General features: G+C 38.2%; 2 protein-coding genes across 2 annotated transcripts; one reads left to right on the top strand and one right to left on the bottom strand.

The window, feature by feature from the left end:
• Positions 1-379: 379 nt before the first annotated feature.
• On the bottom strand, positions 380-18,545 carry LOC120341613 (uncharacterized). The gene is made up of 8 exons (XM_039410150.2): positions 17,992-18,545; positions 16,741-16,887; positions 14,987-15,155; positions 14,394-14,460; positions 12,575-12,740; positions 11,947-12,169; positions 10,973-11,115; positions 380-1,430 (listed from the first exon to the last, which is right to left on the bottom strand). The coding sequence occupies exons 1-8, from the start codon at positions 18,513-18,515 to the stop codon at positions 1,334-1,336; spliced, it is 1,536 nt and encodes a 511-aa protein (XP_039266084.2). The 5' UTR covers positions 18,516-18,545; the 3' UTR covers positions 380-1,333.
• Positions 1,777-9,203, top strand: LOC120344401 (uncharacterized). Its single transcript, XM_039413608.2, has one exon. The coding sequence runs from the start codon at positions 2,540-2,542 to the stop codon at positions 8,735-8,737; it is 6,198 nt and encodes a 2,065-aa protein (XP_039269542.2). The 5' UTR covers positions 1,777-2,539; the 3' UTR covers positions 8,738-9,203.
• Positions 18,546-20,506: the final 1,961 nt, after the last annotated feature.

The following is a 20,506-nucleotide window of genomic DNA, read 5'->3' as shown; positions in this document are numbered from 1 at the left end:
GTAACCTGAAAAGTAAAATCAGTTTTGCTTTTATCATTGTGGTCCCACTCCAACTGCTCTGTGGCTCCCTTGGTGGGGGATAGACGTGGTAATTCGAAATTTGAACCAATAATTCGAATCCGTCTACTTTGAAAATGAGCCCAAAGCGGTCGATAGAAAACAATTGTCGAGTTCCACAATGCTTGTGAGCAGAGCCAGCCTCTGGCCATTGCCACATATGTGATCGCAGTGGTGCGTAAACAGCTGCGCCGGAGAAAAGCGATTTTATCTCAACATCAGCAAGTACAATTCGCCTCCAATATACGTATGTATATTTCTTCCCCCTTATTATAAATTGACTTCAAATAATTATTCAAGAAAACAACATTCGATATTTTAAAATGTTCATTTTTTATTTAATTGATAAAAATTGTTTCTTTTTTACATCAGTAGTATGAATGTAATGACGCTTGTGTAAAACACAAAATTCACCATTAAACACTGCAACACAAAAAAAGTTTTCACCATTTCTCTCGATTTTGCAAACTGTTGCATATATGTTATATATCAGACTCCGTTTCCTTAATGTTTCCAAACTCAAAATTATGATCTTTTGAAACAGAAATGCAAAATTAATCATTGCATAGACGGTGACACAAAAACATAGTTAAAGGTTTTACTACTTCTCACGTTTTGATTTTGAAATCCTCCTTCACCAAGAAACCGCAGTAGTGCTGTTAAGTATATACATAACCAAATTAATTGCTGTGCACTTCATTTTCAAACTCAAAAAAATTCGCTTTTCTACCACAAAAATGCAAAGTTTACGTATCGTGAAAATCAAAAATTCGAACTGGCATAAAGCTAACGAAAAAAATCGTTGAATAGCGTATTTTAAATTTGGTAAAATTGCAAGCGAGGAAAACCGGTTGCGCAATACAATGACTCCGCACTGCCATGTAGCGGCTCAACAATCTCAGCACTGGGACTACAATCAAACAGTCCAGGTCAGGGTTTCCCAAACTTTTTTCAAAGTGGACCCCAATATGTGAATTTTTTTTGGCTTTTTGGCGGATCCTCTTCCTATGTCGTTTCAATTTCTGTGCCTAACCATTTTAATTGCTTTCTGACAGCAATGAAAAGATGAGATGGCTTTTTGATCGAATACAATCAATAAAGATCGTTGCGGACCCCTGGGCAGTCATCACAGACTCTCAGGGGTCCGCGGGGCATAGTTTGAAAAACCCCGATCCAGGCCATATAAAATGAAACAATTCTTGAACAATTAATGCTTTTCAAGCTGTTGAGAAAAACTAAGAAGTGTGAGTGTTCATCTATGAGTCTCGCTGTTTTGTTAGAATACATTTTCATCGTATTTAGGAAATACTCCAGCATCGTTGTTTATTGTTCTTGAAAAACGAACATTTGAAGACCACGTTGATCGTGCGGAACTGAAACAAAAAAGGCAGAGTGATCAGAAATTTAATTTTTCCATCATACTAAAATTACACTTTGTAGGAATAATATAATGATAAACGTAAAAACTGCATTCCAGGGTGAAGGGAGGCGCGTAGAACCTATACTACTGGTTAAAGAACATCAGCGACACTCGAAGATAGGATTTACATATTTATCCCGGGCGAGAGGAAAATCGTAAGACGGCTTAATCATATTGTAATGGACGCAGGTCGCATTTTGGTAGTTCTTGTTTATTTCTTTATCGTATTCGAGAGAGTGGGAATAGTAGCTATGTCGCAATATGTTTGTCTTGCACGCTATTGGCTGAGGCAATCGACCGACGACGACTCTTGTCCTATAGTTAGTTTCTTGTATTGCTCTCGGTTCTGCGTGAGCGGAGACGAGCTGTGATGGTGCAATCTGCAGTCATATGCTTTGCCGGTGTTTTAGGATTTAGTTGAGTGTGTTTTGTAGTTAGTAGATTTTGCTATGTTTATAATGTAGCTAGGGAATCATTATGTTAGGATATAGGATAGTCAGGGATTTATTGTGTATTAATGTTTACTAATTATTCTGTATTTTATTTAGTTATTTAATCCCGGAATCTATCAATATTTGTAATCAAACTCAGACTCTGACACAAACCCAGTGCTCAGTGTGTTAATCACAAACTCATACAAACTCTGTGCGTGTATTATTGAAATTCAAACTTTAGTTGAGCCACAAACTCTATGTGCATTGTGAATGTTGTTGCCGTATTCTGTCGTGATTTCAAGCGGAATATTACAACAAAGTTCTTTCAATTCGTGTGATCTTCTGAGGTGTTGGGTTCAAAAGTTCAAGACTGTGAGTGGGGACTTAATGTTACGAGTTTGCATTGCAAATTGTAGGAGAACCGGGACGTGGTACTTGACAGTGGTTGGGTATAAACGTAGCGCAGTTTGAGTCTCCAATTCCGGGCGTTACACAATTTCTAATAAAGATTCGTCTCCTACGTTTTACGTAGAGAATTTCAAATACATAGTTATTCTACAATTTCGAAGAATAATTGCATTCTATCGTGGACAATTTCATAACGGAATAAAGCTATTCATATTGCGAGATGTCTGATGAAGATGGTATTGTTTCTGAACTGCGAATGAAAAAGAAAAGATCTCGTGCGGGATATGAAAGCCACTTTACAAAGCTTCTGAAAACCATTGAGGATCTAATGCTGGACCCACAGAAATACAAAGAGGTTGTGGGTGCAAAAGAAGCTGTGGATGCTGCATTTGAGAACTGTATTAATGCTTGTGAAGACTTTCGAAATTCTGTCAATACCGGTCTGGAGATGGACAAGCTTGAGTTTGAAGAAGCGACTGTAAAGTGTGATGAAATTTTCAGAAAGAAAGCGGTATGTGATAAATTATATGGTGAATATTTGCAGCGATACAATGCTGCCGCCAGCAAAAATAACTCTGTGTCTAGTAAATCAAGAAAAACAAGTGTTGCTTCTCATAGAAGTAAATCTTCAAATAAATCATCTGTGAGATCATCAGTAGCTGCCAGAGCTCGTTTGGATGCCAAGCTAGCTGATCTTCAAGCTAAACGTGAACGTGAACAAGCTACTTTGGAAAAGGAGAAATTGAACATTGAAAAAAGAGCTTTGGATGCGGAATATCTTGCAGATGAAGCGAAATTGATAGCTGAGAGTTTCGAAGAAACTGAAGGATCTATCATGAGTTCTAATTTGGATAGCAATCAATTGGAGTATACAAGTTGTGCCTCTGAAAACTTGGTCAGTGGGATAGAGCCATTGACAAAACCTAAATTTGTGAACATTTATGATCCTAAATCTAATGTGCCTTTTGTAAAGACTGAACCCTCATCATTTGAGTTGCAGCCGATTCCTGAAAGAAAAATAGAGAACATTCCTATATCAAGTCCTGCTGTGGTTTCCCCTGTAAAGACAAACTTTTCTGATGTTCGTGTGCCATTGATGACGTCAACATTGACTAATGCTATAAACATGTCCAATCCTGGACTGCAGAGATCGTCCGAAGTTCCTGTCACATCGTTTGTACAATCTGGACATTGTGTTTACAATCCGGTAATGAGTGGCATGCCGGTGTCGAGTTATGCCCCGGCCACAGGTGGTGTGTCGGTGGCGAGCCAATTCCCAGTCACGAGTGGCGTGTCTGGAATGGGTGAATATCATCGTGTGAGCAGTGTTCCTGTCCAGAATGTCTACGGTTCGAGTGTAGCAGTGACATCTTTGAGCTCTCCTGCAATTCCTGTGTATCCGGTGGTTCCTACATGTCCAGCATCAATGGGTGAACATCTGAAAGTTGATCTACCTGAGTTCGACGGTGATCCACTGAGGTATCCAGAGTTTCTGAGTGAATTTACAGCAGCAGTGGATGTGGAAAATATTCCAGCAAATCGTAAGCTTATTATTCTTTTAAAATGTACGAAGGGCATTGCCAGAGAGGCAATTCGGTCATGTGTAATTACTAAACCATGGGAAAGGGGTTACAAGCGGGCCCTAGACATTCTCAATGAGAGGTTTGGCAAAAAACATATGATTATAGATTCCTTTATGAAAGAATTGATTGAAGGAAAACCTCTTCGTGATAATAACTCTGCTGACTTGCATAAGTTAGTAACATTAATGGATAATTGTGAGATTGTTTTTGACCAATGGGATTGTATGGATAATCTTAATAATAGTGTTAATTTGAAAAAGATTTTTTCCAGGTTGCCTGAAGATTTGCAGTCTGGCTATGCTAAGATTGCAAGCGGCATTTATGAGGTGGGGAGGGAACCAATGTTTTCCGATTTAAAGGATTATGTTATGCAAATTGCTCGTGGTGCTTCTACCATGTATGGGGAGATTGTCTGTTCGAATAGGGAACAGAAAAAGTCGAGAAGTCCTAAACGAGGGACTGTTCCCAAGACTAGGGATAGGGTGTCCTCCTTTGTGACCGATTCCAATGCTATACCTAGTAGGGGGGCCATTGCAAAGTTTGATTGTCCTTTTTGTGGGTCAGGTAATCAACATCCATTATGGAAATGCCTGAAGTTTAAGAAAATGACTCCTAAAGAAAGATCATTGTGGGTGGGCAGAAATGAATTGTGTTATAATTGCCTTTTGAGTGGTCACAAAGCAAATGAGTGTACCCGCAATGTGTTATGCAATGTTGATGGATGTGGCAAAAAGCACAATGTGCTGCTGCATTTCCCACCTCGGCAAAAGCCGGGTGGTTCTACTAATCCTGTAAGTTCTTGTTCAGGAAAAGAGACGAGTGCTCCGGTCAGTGGGGCCGGTGAGAAAGCTACATGTGGAGCAACTTCCTGTAGCGTGGAGGCTACGGGAGGGGTTGGGAATGTTAGACTCAAAGTGTTGCCAGTCACGGTCAGGGGTAAGGCCATAGGAGGTAGGGAGATATCAACCTATGCCCTGTTAGACCCGGGATCTACGGTGTCCCTTTGTACTAGTGGGCTCATGAGGGAGCTAGGTATAAGTGGGGTTAAAACCAATTTTTCTGTGCAGACTGTGACTGGTCATAAAATCCAAGAGGGGTTTGAGGTAGCGTTGACTGCAACGGGTGCAGGCAACTCCCTAGTGCTGGATAGAGTTCTAACTGTTGAGCGTTTGCCAAACTTAAAATCGAGTATTCCCAGTGTGCGTGATACTGAATTGTATTCACATTTTTCCCATGTTGATATTTCTGATAATACGGATAGGGAGGTCAAGCTTCTTATAGGCTCAAATGTCCCAGATGCCCATGATGTGTTAGAGGTTAAACGCGGGAAAAGGGGACAGCCCAGAGCGGTGAAAACCTTGTTGGGGTGGACACTGTTTGGCCCAGAGAGTGTTTCTAATTGTGATAATAATTTTGTGAATTTTATTCATTGTGATGATAATATTTTACATCGCCAATTGTGTCAAATTTATGAGCATGATTTTAATGATAATGCATGTGAATCTGCATCCTCACTGTCTGTTGAAGACAAGCGGGCATTGTCTATCATGGAAAAAACTGTTTGTAAAGTTAATGGACATTATGAAGTGGGACTCCCATGGAAGAATAAAGAGGTAAAACTTCCTAATAATCGTACCATGGTTGAGAAACAATTAATGTACCAAAGGAGAAAATTTATTCGAGACCCAGAATTGTTTGAGTGTTATAAGAGCGTGATAAATGATTACTTGGACAATGGGTATGCGAGAAAAATACCTAATGATGAATTGGTGACTAGTGACAAAACTTTTTATTTGGGGCATCATAGTACGAAACAATCAAAATTCCGTGTAGTTTTCAATGGGGCCGGAACTTTTCGTGGGGTTTCCTTAAACGATAATTTATTACAAGGACCAGATTATGCGAATAATTTGGCTGGAGTTCTCTTGAGATTTCGACAAGAAAGAATTGGTGTGATGGCAGATATCAAGGCTATGTTCCATCAGGTGAGAGTGAGGCCAGAAGATTGTGACTCGCTTCGGTTTTTGTGGTGGCCGAATGATGATTTGTCATCTCAAGCAAGTGACTATTCCATGTTGGTACACATATTTGGAAGCCGTTCAAGTCCATCAGTTGCAGGTTTCGCCTTGAGGAAATGTGCTTCAGATAATGAGCCGGGTGTTGAACAATCGGTAGTTGATACTGTGCTGAAGAATTTTTATGTTGACGATTTGTTGAAATCCTTAGCAAAGAGTGGTGACGCTATAAACTTGGTTAAGCAATTGTCTGTTCTACTGGAAAGTGGTGGATTCCATCTGACGAAATTTATCAGCAATTGTCGAGAGGTGCTTGAGCAAATTCCAGAAAGTGAGCGAGCAAAGACTTTGGTGAATTTGGATCTTGATAATCTACCGGTGGAACGAGCCCTGGGGTTATATTGGGATACTGATTTGGATAAATTCGTGACCAAGGTGAATGTGAAAGACAAACCAACTACAAGACGGGGTATGCTTTCTACCATGAGCCAGATATTTGATCCGATTGGATTTCTGCAGCCATTTATTTTGCCTATGAAGAAAATTCTGCAGAAATTATGTAAACAAGATTTGGGGTGGGACGATGAAATTCCTGATGGTGAAAAGGCTTGCTGGATGAACTGGTTGCAAGATTTACCGCATCTGGAAAGTGTTTCTATTCCTCGTTGTTTGAAATCATCAGATATGAATGACCCTAGTGAAATTCAAATGCATATTTTTTGTGATGCAAGTGAAACCGGATATGGATGTGCATGCTATATGCGAATGTTGAACAAGTCTGATGGAACCGTGCATTGCAGTTTTGTTATGGGAAAGTCAAGAGTGACACCTTCAAAACCAGTGACTATACCAAGGCTAGAGTTGACTGCGGCAGTGGTAGCAGTGAAGTTGGGTCAGTTTGTGAAGACTCAGCTGGAGTACAAAATTGATAGAGTAATTTATTGGACCGACTCAATGTCAGTGTTGCAGTATATCACTAATACGACAAGACGCTTTCATACTTTTGTGGCGAATCGTCTTGCTGTTATTCATGAGGGATCAGAGCCTTCGCAGTGGAGACATATTGACACGAAATGTAACCCGGCTGATATTGCATCTCGAGGTTTGAAACCGTATCAGTTGGACAAGGCAAAGATTTGGTTTGAGGGACCTGTTTTTTTGATGAGAGAAGAAAGCCTATGGCCAAAATCAAAACCTATTCGTGGCATATTAAATAATGACCCTGAATTGAAGCAAGATTTATCTGTGTATTGTGTCAGAGATAACTTGAAGGAAAATCCAATCAAGCATTTGCTTTCGAGATACTCTACTTTGGAGAAACTTCAGAGATCGACAGCTTGGCTTTTGAGATATCGATCTTATCTCAGATGGAAGGTGGCTAAATCTCGAGGTGATGGAGATGTCGGTCAGCTGAAAACAGGACATTTTGAGATTTGTGAATTACACTGTGCAATTGATTGCATAGTAAGATTTGTGCAAAGAGAGCAGTTTGGAAAACAAATCGATGCTTTGCATAATCATTCATCTTTGGAAGAAAAGATTGTCAGGACGCCAAAGAAGTCATTATCAAGAAATGAGCAGATGAGATCAATACAGAAACTGAATCCTATTGTTGTGGATGGGATCTTGAGAGTTGGTGGTCGTCTTGATCGTTCACATTTGCCATTGGAAAGTAGATATCCAGTAATTTTGCCGAGTGATAGTTATGTTACTAATTTGGTGATTGACATGTATCATGAAAGAGAAGGTCACAGTGGTACTTTGCATGTTTTATCTGCAATTCGTGAGAAATTTTGGATTATTAAGGGACATGCAACTGTGCGTCGAAGATTGAGCAAATGTTTTACTTGCTGTCGATGGAACTCTAAGGTGGGGGAGCAAGTGATGGCACCGTTACCAAAGGTTCGAGTGACACCTAGTGATCATGCCTTTATGGAAACTGCCTGTGATTATTTTGGACCAATATTAGTGAAGAGAGGCAGGAGTGAGGAGAAAAGATATGGATGTATGTTCAGTTGTATGGCCACACGAGCGGTTCATATCGAGATTGCTAAGTCACTGGATACTTCATCGTTCATAAATGTGTTTCAGAGATTTATAAACAGACGTGGACGACCAAGGAAAATGTACAGTGATAATGGAACAAACTTCATTGGTGCTGAGAGAGAACTTCGTGAAGGGATTCAAAATTGGAATCAAAATCAAATTTCTAAAGTTATGCAACAGCAAAACATTGAATGGTGTTTTTCTGTACCTTTGGCTTCACATACAAATGGAGCATGGGAAAGAATGATAAGATCTTTTCGAAAATTGATGAGAGCAATTGCTGGGGAGAGATTATTAGATGATGATGCTCTGCATACATTTACAACACAGTGTGAAAGCATTTTAAATGGGAGACCAATTTGTCCGATTGGAGATAGCCCGGATGATCTCGCAACTTTGAGTCCTAATATGTTGTTACTTGGTAGGCCTAATCCGAATCTACCTCCTGATCAATTCATGAAAGCAGATGGATATAAGAAGTCGTGGCGCCAGGTACAATTAATGACAGATTGTTTCTGGAAGAGGTGGTTGAAAGAATATTTGCCAACATTGCAGTTGAGGCAAAAGTGGCACAAGCCTGTGAGAAACTTTGCCATTGGAGATATTGTTCTCATTGTGGATGAAAAGACTAAGAGAGGATTCTGGCCGAAAGGGTTAATCGAGGAAGTATTTCCTGATTCAGATGGGCATGTCCGCAGTGTACGTGTGAGGACTGCGGATTCTTGTTACATGCGAGACATTCGTAAATTGTGTTTGTTAGAGGGAGTTGTGTAATTTTTGTATATATTGTTTTTCATGTTTTCATTTCGTGAAAATGAGACATGCGTCCTTTTGGTGGTCGGTAATAACCGTGGGATGTAGACGGTTCTTAGGGGCCGGTGTAATGGACGCAGGTCGCATTTTGGTAGTTCTTGTTTATTTCTTTATCGTATTCGAGAGAGTGGGAATAGTAGCTATGTCGCAATATGTTTGTCTTGCACGCTATTGGCTGAGGCAATCGACCGACGACGACTCTTGTTCTATAGTTAGTTTCTTGTATTGCTCTCGGTTCTGCGTGAGCGGAGACGAGCTGTGATGGTGCAATCTGCAGTCATATGCTTTGCCGGTGTTTTAGGATTTAGTTGAGTGTGTTTTGTAGTTAGTAGATTTTGCTATGTTTATAATGTAGCTAGGGAATCATTATGTTAGGATATAGGATAGTCAGGGATTTATTGTGTATTAATGTTTACTAATTATTCTGTATTTTATTTAGTTATTTAATCCCGGAATCTATCAATATTTGTAATCAAACTCAGACTCTGACACAAACCCAGTGCTCAGTGTGTTAATCACAAACTCATACAAACTCTGTGCGTGTATTATTGAAATTCAAACTTTAGTTGAGCCACAAACTCTATGTGCATTGTGAATGTTGTTGCCGTATTCTGTCGTGATTTCAAGCGGAATATTACAACAAAGTTCTTTCAATTCGTGTGATCTTCTGAGGTGTTGGGTTCAAAAGTTCAAGACTGTGAGTGGGGACTTAATGTTACGAGTTTGCATTGCAAATTGTAGGAGAACCGGGACGTGGTACTTGACAGTGGTTGGGTATAAACGTAGCGCAGTTTGAGTCTCCAATTCCGGGCGTTACACATATAGCAAAACACGGCCCCTCTTCCGGTTACCAGTCCATGTCGGGTATGGGATTATTTAGCCCGCGAAACCACGCAGGGTAATCAGAGGTGCGGTTGTGAGCGTATTTCTAACGCATAGCACGTGTCACACCGCCGAGACAGATATAAAGAAAAATGATAAAAATAAAATACCGCCACTTGAGATTGTATATAATTTTACATGGGTACCAATATATTGTTTTTAGATTAAGATAGTAAAGCAGATTTTGATATGGCGTACATATTAGGTGGAATCCAGGGTCTTTCCTAATTTACGATAGATGTAAAACTTTAGGAAACATCTTACATTAGGCATATAGCGTAGCGTGCACCGGAAATTTTGGTTATTTATCTTAAAATTATGACATGTGGTTTTTACTTCGCACAAGTTAGCTATTAGGGCATTGTGACGTCATAAGCATATTAAATAATAAGACTTGGGTATAGCAATTGCAACGCAAAGGGATTAGAATTGCTCGCACCTACCAGATTAAACGAAAAATAAAAACTCGTTTCGCGGGCCGCACACCATGCAAAACTGGCACTTCTCAGCGGATCGCATAAATATACCTCGTGGTCGCATTTGGCCCGCGGGCCGCAGGTTGCACACTTCTGGTTTAAAGGGTAAAAATATCTCGGCTTTAATATCTATGTGCAACACCTCGCCTAGGTAGATTTAAATTGAGTAGGCGATGCCGATCCTGGGCGATTACGGTCGTAAAATAGAATTTCGCTTTTCTGATCCTGAAATCATTTTTATTTTGTTTTATCACTTATATATAAACCCTGAAAGGCGGATAAAAATGCCGTACATTAGTCATAGTCATAGTCAAATTTATTTTTTCCCGTTCAGTAAAAAATAACATACGAAATAAACAAAATACAAAACACATTTTCACTGGGGAAGGGAAGTCGCGGGGAACCAGGAATGGTTATCGAGCAGCGAAACCCAAGGTTCAATATCTAACTTAAATATTTAAGGAAATTACGTTTTTAGGAAATTACATTATTGGAAATAAAAATAGCTCAATATAGTTGATTAATTCCAGTGAAAACCGGGGATTCCACAGTTATTCGCTGGCCTCGTCATAATATAATACACGGTAATTGCTAGTGATAATCTCTAATAATCGATGTCAGTTGGCTAATTTGCAAAATCTACATTGTGTGTACCATTACTATTAGTGATTTAGAAACTCTACTCCCCAATCTGTTGATTTAGATGTTAGTATCGCTGCTCAAAAAACAGTTTTCCCAGCGGCTTCCCCACCCCAAATTTTTCCTAATTTTTTGCATGATTTTTGACTTTTTATTGGTTGGGAAAAAAATAAACTTGACTTGAATCTTTACTTCTCACCTTAGAAATACGATTCCGCGCCCACAGATTTCCATCTCAATAGTAGAAAGAATATCATTAAGATGTTTTTGAATTACTGAACATGACTGATATTTTTCTTCCATATATTTTTCAAGATCGGTCGATGACGTCACTTGCCAGTTCTAGATCAATAAAATAATATAAAATACTTATTTGGTGACATCATTAATATATGTGACTCGGCGACCAATGGATGATTTCTCCATCTTTGACTTCCTTGTTTACTTCCGTAACAATGGCTAATAGGCAAGACGTCAACGAAAACGTAACAGTGAGAAATTTAAACTGCGCTGAGACTCCGTTTTCACTCTGACCATTTTTCAGTCCTTTTTTATTGCAGCTGCTTGAACAATTTTTATATAAAATGGGTATTTTGACGATATATTCAGGACGCACGACTGTTGCTCAAAGTAGGCATCAAAACCCGTTTTGGTAAAGTTTAATATTAGTTTTTCGAGGCTGCGTGCGGTGGGAGGTATTTTTGTCGATATCGGAAGTGAAGAGTAATCGTATTTTCAAATTTCCTCCAAATTCTAGAGTTGGAGACGTAATTTTTAATTATTAGATAACAATTTTTTAGCTGAACTCGAGACAGGCTTGCTTGAAGCAGACAAAATTTGTTATCTTAGAGTCAAGAGTCAGCCTTAAAATCAATTATTTTTATCCAAGGGCCGGATCACAGCATCAGATTCCGAAATTTTATCAAGGTACACACGGATGTCGTTTCGGAGATTTTTAAATGGCTCGAAGTCGGCTGTCAGATCTCGCACAGTTGGCAATATGTACAAAATAGTTATAGATAAATAAACCTCTCGGAAGTAAATTGTGTTTTTTTCTAGGGGGAAAATAGGTAATACGGATTCAGTTTCATGCAAGGCCTTGTTCAGAGTGCGGGTGTGGCAAACTTTATTAAAATTGAGAAAAACAAAAATTTATAAAACGTTCGTGTTTACCCTTTTTAGCTTGAGTATTCCTGAAACCTCTGCAACGATATTTCTAACGTTATAAGGTGAAGCAATGTAGACATCAGTAACATCAATTTCATCCAGGAGGGAATCAATTTTATTTTCAATTCTGCTTGCTAATCCATCTGCTTTCATATTGATAGCGTTTTGGCAGAATTCGAGTCTTTTGTCCCCACGCGGATTTTTTGAATTCTCAATGTCGTTACGACACCTGTAGAAAAGTGAGAAATAAATCTAAATATCTTTGCTGACCATGTGAAGTGTAGACGCGTAATCGGCGTGGAAGCTAATGATATGACAGCAATGAATTTCATCATTTAATGAAATTTGTCCAATCAATGAGTGACGTTTACTATCTTCGACCAAATGGACGAGCCTCATAGTAAACGCATTGATTTGAGTCGTGCCAACGGTTCTCCCTTAGTGTATGTACCAGCTAAAGGTTAGGCCATAATTTTATTCCGATTTTCCTTATTTTAGTTAGATTTAGAATTTTAATTAAAACAAAAGTATTCTCAGTTTAACCGCAAAGCTTAAGGAAAATCGGAATAAAATTATGGCCTAACCCTAACGGGAGTACCCGTGTAACACCTCATTGAAAATATGCATCATTTACCTTTTCAAATAATCTCCTTCGTTATAACGCCAATGGACGGTTAAAAAATTCCTGTTTCTCATAGTGGAATTGACAAATTGTTCTGCAATCTTGGAAATATATTCCGGGTGTTGTGTGTGCTTAATAACAAGCTTCATTAAATCGGAATCCTTTTGTTTTCCGGGATCTGTGGAAAATATGAAACAAAAATTAATATCAAACAGTGTTAAAATATTGTATGATAAACTCACAGTTTTTTTGCTTTAGTTTAATAACCGGGTTACGAATGCGGATCCCCTAAATCAGGGTGTGCAACCTTTAATACAGGAGGGCCAGATATAAATAATTGGGTGAAACCGTGGGCCGCACCTTAACATAGACTAGCTAGTGATTGTATGCACAAAAAATTGGGTTATTGATCTTGTGACATGCGTTGTTTGCACAAGCTAGCTGTTAGGACATTGTACAATCATAGGCATAGATGATAATAAGGACTCAAGTATAGACTTCGCAACACAAAGGGATTTGAATTAAACTAAAACATCCCATCCCGCACCCACCCAGCCGCACATCATTCAAAATTAGCACTTCCCCGCGGGCCGCACAGTTTTACTTTAAGGACGCATTTGGGCCGCAGGTTGCACACCCTTGTCTTAATTTATTTTAATTCCTGGGAACGCTTGTACACCGATTTTTATAAAACTAAGTGCTCAGGTAAACCTCCTTGCTTTGCGGCACCGATGCGCGACTTTTGTGTCCATATATTTGAGCACTGCTCTATTGTTATTTCTATAAAATTTATTGTTCATTACTACTTTTGATACAACTTGCTTGAATTTTTCATAGTTTTACTGGCCCATGAATACACAATTTTATAGTTAATCATCACTATATCATCCATCGATAGTAAAAAGCTGTAATCTACGAACCCTATACTTCAACAACATATCAATGCTGCGCAAAATTGTTTCATTCCAACTCTGGTTTCGACAACCTCCTTATCCCGCCACTCCCTAATCAAATTTTTAAAATATTTTCAATTAGCATTTGTCACCTAACCAAGATGGCTTGAAAGGCCATTGAAGGCTTGTTTGAATTGTATTATTGTCTTCTATACGCAAGAGGTTGCTAATGGACCGCTCCATGTACGAAATTTTGCGTACGTGAGAAAATTCATCGACGATAGTAAACAAACATTCGAACCTCTCTCCTTTATGGCCGTTGAACCGTTACTTATGATAACGTCACTCTCTCGCAAGCGTAATAGTCGTTTCGCTGTTTGTTTTCCTAACAAAATGATATTACAGGCAATGGTGTAGCGCAAACAGCTGCCGAGTAACGAAGCGGTATATTTGTGAAGTCAACGCAGTTCAACGCAGTTCTTGTTTGTTTATTATTTTGCGGGTAATTATTAGTGCGTGTTTACGCGAGGAAAATGAGCGCTCCGGCCGCGCAAATTACTTTCTTTCAAGTAATAACGTATTCCTTTGTATGTTTCTTAGCTTTCATATATTTACAGATATAAAACTCGTAAAATTGGAAATATGCCAAAAAGGAGTGACGCACAACCCGGGTGCAAAAACACTCGGACAAGCCTATATGCCTATATCGTGCTTGAAAAAGGCGCGGAAATGTCTTATTGGTTTTGTTTTGAGTTAAGTCCATAATAAGACGTGTACATAAAGAATGTTAACTCTTACTGACCAATCATATTAGAGCCATATTTATATTTATAATAAGTTTCATCCCGGAATAACAGGGTTTTAAATAACTTTGAAAACAGCGAAATTAAGTCTTCTGATTCAACAGTCACATTATATCACTCCCCCAAATCACTCACCTTCGTAATTTTTGTCAATTCTGATATCAAGTTCAAAGAGAGGTCTGGGATGTATCAGACAACGAGCCTGGAGTAGAGATTTAGTTAATTTAATTTCTACTAAATGAAAACAAAACTTAATTAGACATAAATGAAGTAATCACAACTCAGCTATATTAGCATTCCCTCATATTGGCCAATTTTGTCATCGTATAGGAAAGGGTACTCCCGTACTATGTGTGCCAGGTTGAGGGTTAGGCTATAATTTTATTTATTTACTTATTTTAGTTATATTACGAGTTCGGGGACTATCTGTGTTAGACAAGTGAATATACCCCCTGTCCATATATTTCGATTCCTTAACACAACTCGATGTGAAGTAGGCAAACAAAATTAGTTAACTCAATACTGGTACACATACTTCTAGAGCGCCCTTGTAGGCATGGGAAAATTAACAACAACAACATAAACAAGAAAAAAAAAGTTAGCAAAATGATCTATAGAAACCACTTCGTTTTAAGGAATGTTGGAACTGTATAGGAATGTTGTACGTTTATGAATTGATTTACCCCCCTCTCCCCCCGGGAAAAAAAAACCCCACCCAAATAACTTACCGGGGTAGATAGTTTCTCCGTTAACGTTGATGTGTTTAGTTTTCCTGAAGATAGTTTATTCGGAACAAAATGAACTTCGTTTCTGACAGATTCCTCTGTTGCCAGATTACTGGTTATTTGCATCCCAAATTCTCCTTCTAATTGAGCGATTCCTTTTGCATCGATCGATCTGGAGAATGGAAGGGCAAGTAGAATTATCAAATTTGATCATTCCTTTCAGTAAAAGCGTTTTCATGCGGAACGGAATTTTTTCTGCTGTTTTCTGGCGCTCCAGAAATGTGTGTACCAATATGGAGGGAATTAATTTTGTTCGCCTACTTTACATTAAGTCGGGTCAAGGGACTGCAACCTATGGACAGGGGGTATATTCACTTGGCTAACACAGACAGTCCCGAACTCGTAAGAGAACTAAAATAAGGAAAATCGGAATAAAATTATGGCCTATCCCTAACCTAGTATACACACTACGGAAGTACCGTTTTTCTGAAGAACAGAAGTCATAGGTAACCAAAATTTTTGTAATACCACAAAAAAAAATAGGGAAAAAAGCTTAAATACAGGGTGGCCATAAAGTAGCGCATCAAGATAAATATTAAAATTCCAAAGATACAAAAAATTTGGAATCATTCTAGCTTGATACATAGACTTCTCTGATTCATCATGTCAACATTCTAAAATTAGAATGAGTCACCTTGACTATTGACGTACATCAGCGTCATACCGTGTTTCCCCGAAAATAAGACCTAGCCTGAATTTGTAAATTGATTTTAAGCAATATAAGTCCTTCTTAAAATGAAACCTAGTTGATAGAGGCAAACTTTTTAATGAAAACTTGTTATTTATAAGTAAATGGATATCGGTTTTCATATTTTGTATATTTGAAAATATCGTAATTCTCTAATTTGTAATTTTGTTTACGATAAATGGAAATGAAAGACATCCCTCCAAAATAAGCCCTAGTGTTATTTTTCGAGTGGAAATTAAAATAGGACCCAGTATTATTTTCGGAGAAACACGGTAGTAGTGTGTTATTGTTGGTTTTATCTTATTGCACGACATTATGGACACCCTGTATACGGAGAGAAAAGTCGGCATCGCTTCCGTTACGGGAAGACTGACCACAAGGTTTTCTCAACAAGCGTTACCAGACGTTGGTTTTATCTTATTGCACGACATTATGGACACCCTGTATACGGAGACAAAAGTCGGCATCGCTTCGGTCACGGGAAGACTGACCACAAGGTTTTCTCAACAAGCGTTACCAGATAAGTTTTCACCTTGAAGTAAAATATAACAGTAAAATTTTGAATAAAATATCGCGTCTCATTGAACTCAAGAGAAATTAAACAAATAAAGTAAAGTCTTTCTGGCATCTTACTCTATTTTAAAGCACTAAAACTTTGAGAACCATAGATTTTTCTCATTTTAGTTCTAATATGAGTTCATGGACTGTCTGTGTTAGCCAAGTGAACCACTTTCCTATGGCCTGGTATCAGTCCCTATACACAACTTGATGTAAAGTAGGCGAACAAAATTAGTTACCTTCATATTGGTACACACACTTGTGAAGCGCCAAGCGTTTTTTACAACAATAACTACAACAATTTAACATATAAAACGATCTATAGGTCCACCCCGTTTCCAAAAAAAAATGTGCAACAATGCGAGGAAAAACGGTGTTCCTATATAATACAAGCGTTAATACAAGCATTTTCGAATAACTGCATTCATTAATAAACATAAAAACATTTTACCTTATATTTGTAATTGCATCTACTTTATGTCCGCATGCTTCTTGGAATTGATCTAACGTAATGCAGGAAATGAATTTGCAAAGAATCTCAATGTTCACTCGATGACCAGGGTAAATGTAACTTAATCCTCTTGATGCTGTCACTTGGCTGAAAAGGGTAACACTTTTTTTATCCGTGTGTCAATAAACTTCAAAAACTTTAGTTACATTACATGTAAAATGTACTACATCATAGTTTTTTGAACGTATTGACTTGAACTGACTAGAACAGTAGTCAACCTTTTCTCTTCCGTTGCCCATTTTCGTGGCACAAAAATTTAGTTGTCCAGTACCTTTTTTTAATGCAAGGGAAAAACTACACTAAAAAACGAAGGCTTTTCGCAAACGTGGACACTTTCACTTCATTGATTAAAATAAAAATTACCCCTCAGTAGCAGAAAACAGCATCATCATTCATTGCTACTATAAACAAAATTAACTATAGTGACACGAATAGAACTAGCAATTTTTAAAAGATCTGCGGCTCACTTAAAAAAAATTTCCGTGGCCCACTGGTTGAAAACCGATGGCTTAAGTCTATTGTCAGTGGGTATTTACCATCGCGTAATTCATCGCTTTGATGCTTCAAAGTAACTTTTGGAATTTCAGTTGACGCCCGTAACTTCGCTCAGAAATGAGTAAGTGCGCATGAATTTGCTTTGGGCAAATGTTCATATGAAATAAAAACAAAGAATATTTATAAATATTTATATTGACTAGGGTTCATAGATGGCGAGCTTGCGATAAGATTGGGAAACGAGAACTTCTCCAAACAGTTCTCCCGTTTCATAATTTTGCAAATTATTTCAGGATTTTGTTGAGGAGAGTGGGGACTTCGTTATATAATGTCATATTTGTATTTAACACAATATGAAAATGGTAATAGTAACGTGACGTCATAATATTTGTTTCTAGTTGCGTGGGGGATAAGGCCCAATGCCAAATCTCTCTCTCTCTCTCTCGGTATACCATTAAATACTGTTGATATTGTATCATTTTTTCAAAATGTGACATAATTAGTACGCCAGGCTTCATATTATGATGTCTTATTTTGTATCTGAAAAAAGATGCAGACGGTAAAGAAAATGTGACATCATATTCACTCGTTTCTAGTCGCGAGGAGAGAGGGGGAAAGGGTCATGACATAATAACCCACTGGCCAGTGTATACTGATGATTCTATTTTATTAGTAAAAAAATGTATCACGACTCACGTGTCTGTGAAATGCTTAAAAAATTTCGGAATCACGATCGTTCGATTCAGTTTTATCGCTGTGAATAAGGAATCCTGAAAACCGATAATTTGATTGTTCGGTCCTCCAACTAAAACCGGTAAAAAGAATTTATCCGGGATAAGTTGGAACATTGATTTATCGTAAATCGGTTTGACCAATTTTGTTGGAGTCAAAAAACCTTTTTCGTGAGTTAAAAAAGAGTCCTGCCGTGGTAATTCGTACAAATTTGGTTCGAGTTTTTCCACTTCCCAACCTACATCACATAAATGTAATCCTTTTACTGGCGTTGTAATATTAAACTGGTTTTCATATTGTCTATTCAACATAACTTTCAGTTTATTCGAAGCTAAATTATAAAAGTTCCCGGTGCTACTGTCTGTAGTTCCATGCCACGAGTCCCAAAACGCTTTTGAATATGTTAGGCACACAATTGTGAATCCATACAGTAATATATGTAGAGGCGAAGAGCACACTCTTGTCTTTGTATTTTCTTGTTGTTGCATACTTGTTTTAGGATTTTATTGCTAAGTATTATGTTACTATACTATATTAAAAAAATATATTTTCAATTCGAACCTCGACTGCATTGAAAGATATTGAATTACTGAGTTTCAAGCGGTGTTTGATAAAATTCTCTAAACGCCGAGGCTGAAGTCAAGTCAGGACCACAAGCCATCTATGTCTAGAATCAAGTTCGGGTCCCGTGAAATTTCAAAATCCGAGAACCAAGTCAAATCGAATCGTTTTTTTGCTATTTCAAAAACGAATAATTTTCTTTGAATACCGAGTCAGGTCTAATCGGTTGTTATACCAGTCCGAGTCGAATCCTTTCGCTGAGTTCATCTCGGGTCGAGTCAGTGACTCGAGTTTTCCAAACATTGGTTTATAGTAGGGGATAACTAGCGGTGAAGGCATTGGGCCAGTCTCACATGTTCTGTGACTCACGAACAAAGGAAGTTAAGAAACGGAAATTTCCCGTTTTCTAGGGTTTGAACCTCATCTTTACGGAGTTAACTTGCAGTATTACGGTATCGAAAACTGGAAATCGCTATGTTCACCACCCCAACCTAATGTGTAATGAATCGGATAGGCAATGCCAAACCAAAATGTAATCAGGAACATAGTAACTCGTTAAGCGGTAGAAGTACTCTGACTATTCGTCTCCTTGTTGCCTTGTCTGTTATTACAAACAATATAGAATATTATATCTGGACGTAAGTCTACACTTCCCCACCTCATCAAATCGTGTCACCACCTCAATATTATCATATTCTACAACAGCTGTTCTCAAAGGTTCCATTACATTTGAACCTACGTACATTTGAACCCATGACAACTCCACCTGTATGCTATTGCACCTATGGAATTTTTTTTGTTCCACGGATAGTTAAACCCATACTAACCCTAACCCATGGGTTTTAGCACCCGCATATAGATTAAACCCGTGGATATACGCATGGGTTCAAATGTACGGTATTTTTTTGGGCAGGCGTGAAGCTAAATAGAAAAAAAAAAAATAATGTTAGATTTGACCTTGCCCACCTTTTTTTGGATATTTACATTTCTTTATTTTGGATATTTAAGTTCCAATCACGCATTTTCACCGTGTATTTAATAAAACATACTTTCGCTTCACTATCTGTTTTTTGTGTCTTATTGTTAGCTAGATATTTTTGAGGTGGGGCGCGAGACTTAATCTAAAAAGGTCTCTAAAACTATGACAACCACTGTTCACTACTGTTCTATAAGATATAATTTTACAGCGTTTTCACACTTTCACCTCACACATGTCTCTTTACATGCAGCCAATTATGTGTAGGGGGGACTATTTTTGTAAGAACCGATATTCTTTCGATTATTACACTCAGACTAAATGAAGTGAGGGTCTCGGGGGCTGAACTGGAACTTTCACCTGCAAAGCCAACACTGTTAGGTCTAGCACGCTAATCACTAAGCAATCTCGCCCATCTAAAAAACCTAAAACCCTCTAGATACATTTCGAAATGCGGTACTACCGTAGTGTGTGTACCAGGTTAGGGCCGAATTTTATACCGATTTTCCTTATTTTAGTTCAATTACGAGTTCGGGGACTGCCTGTGTTAGCCAAGTGTGTATACTCTCTGCCCATAGGTTTCAGTCCCTTTACACAACTTGATGTAAAGTGAGCGAACAAAATTAGTTACCTCCATATTGGTACACATCACTTCTGGAACGCCCGTAATGCAAACTAACAAGCCGGAGAGATAATTTTTTTTAAATACACCTTTAGTGCTTTTGCTCTCCTCCCTTGCTATCAGAAGCCTCAGCTTTCAGTTAGTTATAAATGATAAAAAAGGAGACATAATATGGGAACCAGACTATTATTTGATATAGAAATCAAATTAGGTAATTATATGGTTTTTGAACGCAGTTTTGTCGCAAAATTAATTTTAAAATATCATGTTGTTCTTTGAACTGTATCATAATGAATTGAGCGCAATATATGATCAAGCCA

Source organism: Styela clava, chromosome 14, assembly GCF_964204865.1.
Source record: "Styela clava chromosome 14, kaStyClav1.hap1.2, whole genome shotgun sequence".
Taxonomy (NCBI): domain Eukaryota; kingdom Metazoa; phylum Chordata; class Ascidiacea; order Stolidobranchia; family Styelidae; genus Styela; species Styela clava.
This window is presented reverse-complemented; position numbering and strand designations above follow the sequence as displayed.

Coding starts and splice junctions, on each gene's coding strand:
- LOC120344401 (XM_039413608.2), top strand. CDS start 2,540: ATGTCTGATGAAGATGGTATTGTTTCTGAACTGCGAATGAAAAAGAAA.
- LOC120341613 (XM_039410150.2), bottom strand. CDS start 18,515: ATGCAACAACAAGAAAATACAAAGACAAGAGTGTGCTCTTCGCCTCTA. Junction 15,156..16,740: donor GATGCAATTACAAATATAAG/GTAAAATGTTTT, acceptor TCCATTCTCCAG/ATCGATCGATGCAAAAGGAA. Junction 12,170..12,574: donor GAAGGAGATTATTTGAAAAG/GTAAATGATGCA, acceptor ACTTTTCTACAG/GTGTCGTAACGACATTGAGA.